Raw genomic sequence first — 10,166 nt, 5'->3', positions numbered from 1 at the left:
AACGGTAGGGTTATAAGGGTATATTCCAGAAGCCCGAAAACCAGACTGTATATTGGAAACAGAAAATGCCTTTTGACGGGCCAATGCCAGGAGGTTAGGGAAGTTGTTTTTAGTAATAGGAGAACGTAGTTTGGATATTTCTTGCCGATAATATTTCTTTAGAGGAGAAAAGACCCCAACATCTAACGGTTGTAACACATGTGATGTATGGGACGGTAAACACAGGGGTATAATTTTATTATCAAGACAAAACTCAATAATTTCAAGCTGGAGATGTGATTCGAAACCATCAAAAATCAATAATCTCCACTCACCGTTTGACCTGTTAGATGTTTCCGGTTCAAATATATTCTGAAGATATTCGAGGCATAATACACTGTTGTTGTATCCCTTTGGTGAATGCCCGTACCAATAAGATTCTAGTTTGGCATCTTTAAACCAGGCAGCGATATGATTGCTACCTTTAAAAATTACAAGCGGTGTAACAGTGAATCCATCTGTTGATATGCATTCGACAACAGAGCATGATTCCCGATTCTTGAACTCTTTGTAAACCGAATCTTTTCTGATGTTCCGACATATTCGTTTAACTTCGTCTCCCATGCCTAGAATAAATCCTGTCTCGTCCATATTGTATGTATTTTTCGGAATGATCTTGTATTTATCGATTGTGTATTGCAACTGAAAATACAATTTAGTTCGAATTCAATGAATGTACTATTGATATTACGTACTTTAATAAAAAAATCGTTGAGTGCATTGTAGTTGACAGCATTGGCTCGATTCGTGGAAATGGATTTGACGGTTAGGTATCTGCATTCTGGGTGCCTCGCCAAAAAACTATAAAACCAATCCTTTCCAATCATTCGTTTGGGATCGCGTCGGTGTAGGAGTTTGTGTGCAAGATCGAAAAACAAGGATTTGTCTGCTGGAATATTGAAATCATCCAGAAATAAAAGCCTTTCGACCAGAACCTTTTCTTCTTCAACAGACAAAATCTGTTTATCTTTGTTTGCCTCAGCGATGCTTCTACTTGCAGGGTTTTTGATGTGTCGCCGTAAAGTTGATTCCGGGATATCGTACATCTTCGCAATCTGTAATACAATAGGTTTTTTCTGAATAGAGTTGCTATCCGGATCTGCAATGGATTGAGTGTATGCGTGTAGCTCAGCATGATAATGTGCTAGGCCCAATGCAATACGTTCATATTTGGTATAACTCTAATCGTGATCCACTTCGGTCTTTGTGCATGCTTGTGAAGGAATTGGTGGCAGTGGATTAGGATCGCGTCCCTGAAAATCCGACAATGGAAAGACATTTTGAACTGTTGTTGAGACGCGTTCTGACATTCTGATAGTATCGTGATAGTAGGAGAAGGAAAGTGCAAACAAACATTCAGTTCCCTATTCGCTTACTGTTACCGCCAAGAATCAAACAATTGTCTATCTCCGAACCAGGATTCAGGTGATGTGTTGCATATGGGAAGTCAATTTCAGGCAAAATCGAGTGATTCTCATGGGTCTTAACACTGGGAACATGAGTTTAATTTTATAGCATACGGACAATGAATATCATGAATAACAAATGGTTTTCTTTACAGGTTAATTAATTATTCAAATCCCATTCTGCCATCTTATCATCAACCAATTTCTTCAATGCCGCCTCCGTGAATTCCCCTGCTCTTCTCAATTGAATCTCAAACTTGCGCTTTGCTGTTCCCATAGCCGATGATCGCTTTGCTTTCCTAGCATTTCTTGCTCTCCATCTAGCTGAGTTCCTTTTCTCCCGGGTTTTCTTATCCCCTATCATTATTGTTAATACTGATATCAAAAATAGAATATTAATTTATACATACCGGCTTCAGCCTTTCTTTTTTCTTTAATTGCACTATATGCAGTCTTATGATCCGGGTCACCCACATAGCTATTTGCATGATGCAGGAGATGTTGCCAAACAGCTTTGTGAGGATCTTTCCGGTGCTGAAAGTCTTTGTTGCAGGTGGTAACAGGACACCTAATAAACTTTTCGGGTTTTTCAGATTCAACTTGAAGTTGAGGGTTATTCACAGGAGCTGCCAGAGGGACAGTCCCTTTGATAGGTTTTTTTCTGATTCTACCAGTTGCTGTATAGCCATAGGGAGCTTCCATTTTGTAGGGGCCGTTGTTGTGGTTGTTGTGGTTGTGGTGATGGTTTGGATCATGGAACCCGGGGGCAACAGGGCAACTATAAGTGATTTGCAGTTATGATCGGTTGCCAGGGTGAACCAGAAATGATTTGCAATCATTATCGGTTGCCAGGGTGAACCAACAATGATTTGCAACCATTATCAGAGTCGGTCGCCCCCTAACTCCATTATACGCACGGACCACATAATGTTTTAGCCACAGCGACCCACCCTATTCGTCAATGAACCCGTTCCGCCATTGAAGTCGAAGCGACTGTAATCGCCACCGTACGATTCCTCCGTCCACGGGCCAATCAGAGCACAGCACGCCATCCGTGCTAGGCAGGGCGTAAATAATTCACTGCCTTGCTTTGTCAGCTGTAATGAAAGCCGCAGCCGACCGATATACCCTGGTGCCGAACACGGATGCGAAACCGAACCCGAGTGCGAGTGCGAGTGCGAGAAGTAGTTGACATGGAAGGGGAATATCGCTTGTACAGACAGAGCTAGAGGGGGGGATTAGCCCCTTAATTCCCGGGCGAGACTTGTCGCTCGCAGGTAATAGTCTGCGCACATGGAGGAGGGACTTGTGGTTGTAAATTGTGGGTTAGCTATCAGATCTACGCAAAGGAATGTTTCTACTAAGCAAAACCGCAGCTGTCATGTAAACGTGCGGCAAGCACAATGACTTCTTCTTCTTCTTCTTCGCATTGGTGGTCGGGAATCCAAGAGTGGGTAAATCTCACCCGGTAACGACATACAGTGCAATCCCGATAATAGCATATGGTCCGGAGTGGAAATTCCTATGCCACTATATCGAGAATATGCTTGTATCGAGGATAAATCTGCCTGTGCTGATTCGTTCAGGATTGGCTAACGACATGCTACTATCGGGGCTCCGCTGTAGTAACATCCCAGGTTATGCATATACACACGCATGTCAGAAGTTCGAACCCCTACATGTACTTCCACCCCACAACCTCCACCCCCCCCAGCGCTGGGGCTTCATATCGAGCACCAATCTTCTCCCCCCCCAGGAGTCTCAACACCCCTGCAGGCAGATGTTGGACGGATATTAGAGACATTAGGATTGGGGGGGGGTGTATATATAAGTCGCGGTGCCATCCGCAGATATTATTACTCCACCATCACAACCCCCACACCCTCGAAGCCATGAAGACATCAACCTGCTCCCTCCTCCTGACTGGCCTCTTCTCCCTCGGCAGCAGCTTCGCCAGCGCCGACAACACCAGCGCCGCCCTCGAAGCCTTCGCCGAGGGCCTCGGGCTCTCGTCCTCCGACATCGCCGGGCTGGCAGAGTCCTACGACGCCGAGGGTGACAATGTCGATATATCGTGCTCGCTGCTGAGCCTCCTCTTCCCAGAGAGCACTGTCCTCCCTGGTGCTGAGGCCGTGTATACATCAAAGGTCGGCATCAACTGGTATGTGCCTCTCCACTCACCCGTCTTCTTCAATTAGATGCTAATGCCCATTGACCCCAGGTCTGTCCGCGCCCACCTAACACCCACCTGCATCTTCTCGCCCAACGCCACCAGCGCCGCCGCAACAGGCGTCAAGATCGCCGCCTTTCTAAACACGCCGTTTGCGATTCGTAGCGGCGGCCACACACCCGACCCCGGCGCAGCGTCGATCGAAAGGGGCGTGCTCTTCTCCCTGGAGAACCTGAACGAGGTGACCGTCGACCACGAGAACGGCGTTGCGCGCATCGGGCCCGGAAACAGGTGGATCAGCGTGTACGAGAAGTGCGAGAGCGAGGACGTGCTAGTCGTTGGCGGCAGAGTCGCGCCCGTGGGCGTGGGCGGGCTTGTCACTGGAGGTACTACTGATTCTTTCTGCCAGAAACTCGGATTGGGGTGACGGGGGGATGCTAACTGGTGTTTATGTAGGTGGTCTCTCGTTCCTCTCTGGCACTGAAGGCTTCGCCGCCGACACCGTCAAGAACTTTCAAGTCGTGCTTGCCTCCGGCGAGGTCGTCAACGCCAACGCCACCTCCCACTCAGACCTCTGGTGGGCGCTCAAAGGCGGGAGCAACAACTTTGGCCTCGTCACGCGCATCGACCTGGCCACCATCGCGAAGCCGTCGGGCCTCATCTACGGCGGCACGCTCTACTTCCTCCCATACCAGTACCCGGCCATCATCTCCGCCATCAAGGCCTTCCAGGAAAAGGGGCAGATTGAAGATCCCAAGGCTGCTATCATCTCCTCGTTCGTCCGTATGCCATCGCAGTCGGCGGAGCTGCTAACGCTGCAGGTTTTCCACCAGGACCCGGAGGGAACCGTGCCACCGTCGTTGCAGGCGTTCTTTGATGTCGGCCCGTTCCAGAACACGGCGAGCGTGCGGCCGCTGAGTAGTCTTGCGAACGAGATATACGCGATGGAGAGTGTTCCTGTTGCGCGGCAGGCGTTCCGGGATCTGTCGGTGGGCGTCAGCGAGGAGATGTATCAGTATGCCGTTGACCTGTTTGCGAGCACGTATACCGCGCTGGACAATGTTCCGGGGTTCCTGGGCTCGTTCACGTATCAGCCGATTTCGACGGCGATGGTGGATGTGGCGAATGCCACGGGGGGCAGGGCGATGGGCGTGCCGAGGGTGCCGCATGTGTGGTTTTGTCTGAATGCGATGTGGGCGGAGGAGGCGGATGATGAGCTTGTGCTCGGGACGGGGAAGGCGTTTATGGAGAAGCTGGCGGAGAAGTCGAGGGAGTTGGGGGTCGCGGAGGGCTTTTTCTACCTGAATGATGCGGCGGCGGATCAGAGTGTTATGGAGAGCTATGGCGAGGAGGTGGTGGAGAGGTTGAGGGGGGTGAGTGCGGTGTATGATGAGGGAAAGGTGTTTCAGAAGTTGGTGAAGGGGGGCTTTAAGCTGTGGTAATTGGTAGTGGGTGGTGGTGCGTGGTAGGAAAAGAAGGAAGGGATTGTAATTTACTATCTACATGTATCTATAGTGGGTATTGTACATTAAATAAAATAGAAATTAAAATAAAAAATAAAAAAAAATAACAAAAAAGTTCACAACACCGCCCAAGCAGGCCTCGGTTGCTACATCTTTTCTACGTCCGGTCCGGAGGGAGGTTGAACGTTCACATTGATTCCTTTAGCTCCATGAAGGGCTCGTGTAGATATATAGTTGTAAACGGAGAATAAATTTCAGACTCGAAGGTTGGCGGTGGTTAATCATGGAATCTCACTCGCGTCTTGGACTCTTGGCAAATCCAATAAGGGTTGTAGTAGTAGTAGTTGTAGCACGAGGGCGCGATCTATACAGCGGGCTCTATGAATCATCATATGCGCGACATGATGCGACCCCGGGCGCGGTCAGGTCAGCCCTTACCTCTGGTACCCGCTGTTTGCTGTTTGCTGTTCGTTGTGAATCAAGCCGACTCAATGACGTCGGGATGTTGGGCGTTGGGACGGCCGCAGACATCGGTGCAGCATCGCATATATAAGGGGTACGTTGAGATATAGGGTAGGTACAGAGAGACATGTAGCTCAGTTCACATTCCCGCTGTGCATGCATGTGTCTGGACAACACCGTTATGTACTTGATCACTCCGCGCCGCGGGGGTGACATGTACACGCGGTCGGTTTCTTCTGGCGAGTGGGGAGGGCTATATCGCTTGCGTTTGGCTACACTGGCACTGGTTTGGTATACATATGTGTTTCGTGCGGTAAGTGTAAGCTTGAACACTGGATTGTTGGTAAATTGCGGAGATGGGGGTCTTCTGGTAGGTTACATCATGTATTGTATGGATTGGGCGCATGGTTCACCGGTGGGGGGAGGAGCAGTTGGATGGGCAGTTTGTGGGTTGGGATACAGATTGTACAATTAAGCTGTGGAATGCGTTCGATAGTATGTACCTACATGTAGCCAACATGTAACTACATAAAGACTCTGGGGATACGTCTGCGCTGCACACGTGCCTGCGAAAAAGGAAAAGAAAGAAAGATTATCGCTGTCTGTGTATGCACCTTGTGTTCGCAATGTAAGTTCCACCAGTTTCGCAGGTTCAACATTCTCAGTTGTTACTCTGGTCTGGAGTCAAGGGACGTAACTCAACGGGGCTTAGATGTGATGTCTGTGATAGGGCTGACACAGAATACGGACCCTGGTGTTTGTGGCTCACTGCAGCTGGTGACTAAGATGCCGTCTCCACACACCAAAGCCCGTTCGATGGATCCAAACTGAAACATTAATTCCAGTACATATCGATCTACATCGTTGCCGGCTTGAGAACTCCACCAGCGCTCGTGTTTCTATTTCCATCACTTGTACCACGATCGAAAGAAGTGCATGTAGGTATGTATTTATAATAATAGCACCCACGAGATTAATATTGTCAATCGAGCGTGGACGTGGTTTTGCTGCAGGATCAGGAGGCTGGATTGGGGACTAGCCGCGGCTGCAAGAGAAGCTTTCTGGGGCTCGCGCTTACTCAGGTCGACAAGAGGATAGTACTTTAGGTATGGAGGATACGGGCGCGCACATCTGGCCGTACGGACGGTGGCTGCCAACATGCGATCTGGGATATTATTATTACCTTCAGGTACATGTAGGTACATACATGTAGACCTTAATATTATTCGAGCAGCTCAGCTTCAGAAACACCGTTAGATATGGTTAAACCCGGAAAGCGATGCCATGTTTGATACGCGAGGGGTGTTGTCTAACTGGGTTCGGCCCCTCGGCATCTGGGGGGTGCCCTGAACGGGGAGGAGAGAATCGATAAAGCTGATTAGAGTTGAAGAAGAAGAAGCTCGAGCTATTGACATGGGCAAGGGTAGGGGTGGGGTACTATCGATAAACTGGCGACGTTGCTGGTTCCAGTATTAGAGGATGTAGTGGATGCAGAGAAGACGTTGTGAGCAGCTCCATGGTGCTGCTGTTTACAACTCCAACAGTAAGGCTAAGATTAGACACTCCAATAAGCATCTCCAGATTATATATTGCATGTCTTTATGTCGGCAGAGAAGACCTAGAGGGTATGTACTGTGCACACGAGCAGATACGAAGATATGTCCGTCATAGGTCTCACTGCCGCAGAAACCCGGTCTGTGTAACCTTCCATAATATAATCCGGAAGGGCGGCATTGGGCAGCAACGGCAATAACAATCCTGGAAAGCTTATCTTTGTTTTTTTGCGATTAGCGGAGGTGCTAAACTTAGAAGGTGGATAGTGAGCAGAGTAGAGTAGATGGTGGCGCACCGTTTGGCTGGCTGGGGGGTGTGGAGAGCTTGAGCTTGGCTTGCAGGTGGTGGTCGGTCATCCACCTCAGGTACGGGGGAGATACATACATGTACAGAAGGAAGTGAGGGTTGAGTCTAGGTGATTGCTTTACTTCGTCCTCTGCTCCTCTACTTCTACTCCAGTGCTGCGGATGCGTGGCCTTGCCTTGCAGACAAGAGGAAATGGGGTCTTCCTCGTAGGCACAGCAGAACTAGTACAATAGTGATTATGCTTATCTTATTATCGCCATGGGATGCGCAATGCCACAACGGACGTGCAACTCGTGCCGTAATCGAACCACGATGACCAGTAACAGCTCGCTCGAACAAAACGGGTTGGTTTCTCTTCTGGCATTGAATTCACCTAAAACAATTCCTTACCAGTATCGATCCAAAACACACAAGACACCCCGCATATGCACCTCGGCATCCCCCCCATGTGTGCACACGTCCACTCCACTGCGTCCACCCACTCACAGCCAGCCAAGGCCCCCCCCCCGACGATCAATTCCCACCTTCTTCTTCGGAATGTGAGTGAGAGGGGGGGGGGGGGGGGTTGCTCACCTAAATAAGATCACATGCCCACCACCACCCTTTTTTCTTTTCAACTCAAGTTGAGCTCTTCACTCCGACTCTTGTCCAGAATCCGATAATCCACAGTACTGCTGCTCGCGAGTTTCAACGGTGCAACCATGGACGAAGCGCAAGGCGAGAGGTTGGCTCCTATCAAGCAGAGGAAGTTTATGGGTGTGACATTGGCACCATGGCGATCACCACTATCTCAAGGTATGCACGTTTTGGAGGCATAAGGCCTGGAATGTGTGCGTGCTAATCATGAGGCTGGCTACATAGTGATTCTTGTCGGCTTCGTGTGTTTCTTATGTCCTGGTACGTTTCTCACCTCCTAGTATCGGGCCATGTCGCAATCTAACAGATGACACAGGAATGTTTAATGCCCTCGGAGGGTGAGTTACGAGTTCCATCGCCACTGGGAGGAGGAGGGACCATGCTAACATCCGTCGAAGAATCGGTGGAGGAGGCCAACTGGATACAAGTATTCAGTCAAATGCCAACACGGCGCTCTACACCACCTTTGCTGTCTTCGGCTTTGTCGCTGGGACGTTTCTCAACTACTGTGAGATACCCTGATGCATCTCTCCCTCCATCAATGCTTCAATGCTAACGGTCTGCTAGTCGGTGCGAAATCAACTCTTGCGTTCGGAGGTGTCGGATATGCCGTCTACGCAGCGTCGTTCCTGTGCTACAACCACACAGAGAACCGCCCATTTGTTATCTTTGCGGGTGCGCTGTTGGGTGTTTGTGCTGCGCTGCTGTGGTGTGCTCAGGGAACTATCATGATGGTACGTCCATCTCCACATCGAAAGAGGATGCGGCGGCGCTAATTCGTGTGCCACACAGTCATACCCGATCGAGAGCGAGAAGGGGAGATACATCGGCATGTTTTGGGGGATCTTCAACACTGGTGCTGTTATTGGCTCGATCATTCCAATCGGTAGGCCAAAGCTCTCCGTTACGAATTCGGTGGCGTCATTGCTAAACATGAGTCTCTTCCAATAGCTGCGAATTGGAACGACCCAAACGCACTTCACGTCTCTGACGGCACCTACATTGGGTTTCTCGTCCTTATGCTAGCCGGTGCTTTCCTCGCTTTCTTCCTTGTCCCACCAGACAGAATCATCCGTAAGGACGGCACCCGCGTGCAACGGATCCAGCACCCCTCAGCCATATCCGAGATTAAAGGGCTCTGGGCCACCCTAAAGAGCGACTCCTACATCTTGCTTCTCTTCCCATTTTTCTGGGCGAGTAACTGGTTCTACACATATCAGCAAAACAGCTACAATGTGTACATGTTCAACCTCCGTGGGAGAACATTCACAAACTTGTGGTACTGGCTGGCGCAGATTATTGGCGCATTGATGTTTGGATTTTTCTTGGACAATAAGAAGATGTCGAGGAGAACAAGGGCGATTTCTGGATGGGTTATTCTTTTTGCGGTTGTTAATGCAACATGGGGAGGTGGGCTTAAGCCGCTTATTGGTTCCACCCGCGAGAAGGTGGCACTTGAGCAGAATCCCAATTTGGATGTCTTTGGTGAGTGGCATTGCCGTAATATCTTTGCGAAGGCGGATTACTAATTTTGTTAGATACGGATTACACATGGTATTTGATTCTGTACCTCTTCTACGGGTTCCTCGATGCCGTTTGGCAGACATACGCATACTGGCTCATGGGCGCTCTCTCAAACGAGCCTCGCAAGCTAGCCTACTTTGCCGGGTTCTACAAAGGGATCCAGTCTGCCGGTGCCGCGGTCGTGTGGAGTCTTGACGCCAATAAGCACAGCTACTACGTTCTGTAAGTACCCGCTATTCCGCAGTCATTATACACTCATTTAGGTATCATTACTAATACCAACTAGGTTTGGAACATCATGGGGTCTGTGTGTTGTAGGAATGCTCTTTGCCATTCCAGTCATCTGGTGGAGAGTACACGACACGGAGATCACTGAGTTGGACTTTGTGAGGCCGGACGAGAAGAACATGAGGGTGAGCGAGGGCGAGGGCGAGGAGTCGAGGGCTTAGATGCGGGATTGCATTTGATACAGGGCCCTTTGGAGATGAGGCGGCTTTTTTCTCTTTTTCTTTCCTCTTAGCGAATAGCCTTTCGTATACCCATTTTTTCTTTCTTAGTTCATGATAATGATGTGATGTGATTTAATTTACATGAAGTTGCTTTCCG

General features: G+C 49.4%; 4 protein-coding genes across 4 annotated transcripts; 2 read left to right on the top strand and 2 right to left on the bottom strand.

Annotated features, from left to right (window-relative positions):
- Nucleotides 1-1,605: 1,605 nt before the first annotated feature.
- LAJ45_11154 (uncharacterized protein) lies at nucleotides 1,606-2,147 on the bottom strand (the record flags this gene model as incomplete). The annotated part of the gene is made up of 2 exons (XM_046120664.1): nucleotides 1,606-1,802; nucleotides 1,856-2,147. The coding sequence occupies 2 exons, from the start codon at nucleotides 2,145-2,147 to the stop codon at nucleotides 1,606-1,608; spliced, it is 489 nt and encodes a 162-aa protein (XP_045966121.1).
- A 1,190-nt stretch (nucleotides 2,148-3,337) lies between these two features.
- On the top strand, nucleotides 3,338-5,057 carry LAJ45_11153 (uncharacterized protein; the record flags this gene model as incomplete). The annotated part of the gene is made up of 3 exons (XM_046120663.1): nucleotides 3,338-3,606; nucleotides 3,667-4,001; nucleotides 4,072-5,057. 3 exons carry the CDS (start codon nucleotides 3,338-3,340, stop codon nucleotides 5,055-5,057), a joined length of 1,590 nt encoding a protein of 529 aa, XP_045966120.1.
- A 1,888-nt stretch (nucleotides 5,058-6,945) lies between these two features.
- Nucleotides 6,946-7,450, bottom strand: LAJ45_11152 (uncharacterized protein; the record flags this gene model as incomplete). Its single annotated transcript, XM_046120662.1, has 3 exons — nucleotides 6,946-7,089; nucleotides 7,174-7,298; nucleotides 7,390-7,450. 3 exons carry the CDS (start codon nucleotides 7,448-7,450, stop codon nucleotides 6,946-6,948), a joined length of 330 nt encoding a protein of 109 aa, XP_045966119.1.
- A 651-nt stretch (nucleotides 7,451-8,101) lies between these two features.
- LAJ45_11151 (uncharacterized protein) lies at nucleotides 8,102-10,009 on the top strand (the record flags this gene model as incomplete). The annotated part of the gene is made up of 9 exons (XM_046120661.1): nucleotides 8,102-8,195; nucleotides 8,262-8,297; nucleotides 8,353-8,374; nucleotides 8,435-8,544; nucleotides 8,604-8,770; nucleotides 8,829-8,922; nucleotides 8,988-9,521; nucleotides 9,575-9,782; nucleotides 9,847-10,009. 9 exons carry the CDS (start codon nucleotides 8,102-8,104, stop codon nucleotides 10,007-10,009), a joined length of 1,428 nt encoding a protein of 475 aa, XP_045966118.1.
- Nucleotides 10,010-10,166: the final 157 nt, after the last annotated feature.

The sequence above is a fragment of the Morchella importuna genome (genome assembly GCF_003444635.1).
Source record: "Morchella importuna strain M04M26 chromosome Unknown Morimp01GS058, whole genome shotgun sequence".
NCBI classification, from domain to species: domain Eukaryota; kingdom Fungi; phylum Ascomycota; class Pezizomycetes; order Pezizales; family Morchellaceae; genus Morchella; species Morchella importuna.
This window is presented reverse-complemented; position numbering and strand designations above follow the sequence as displayed.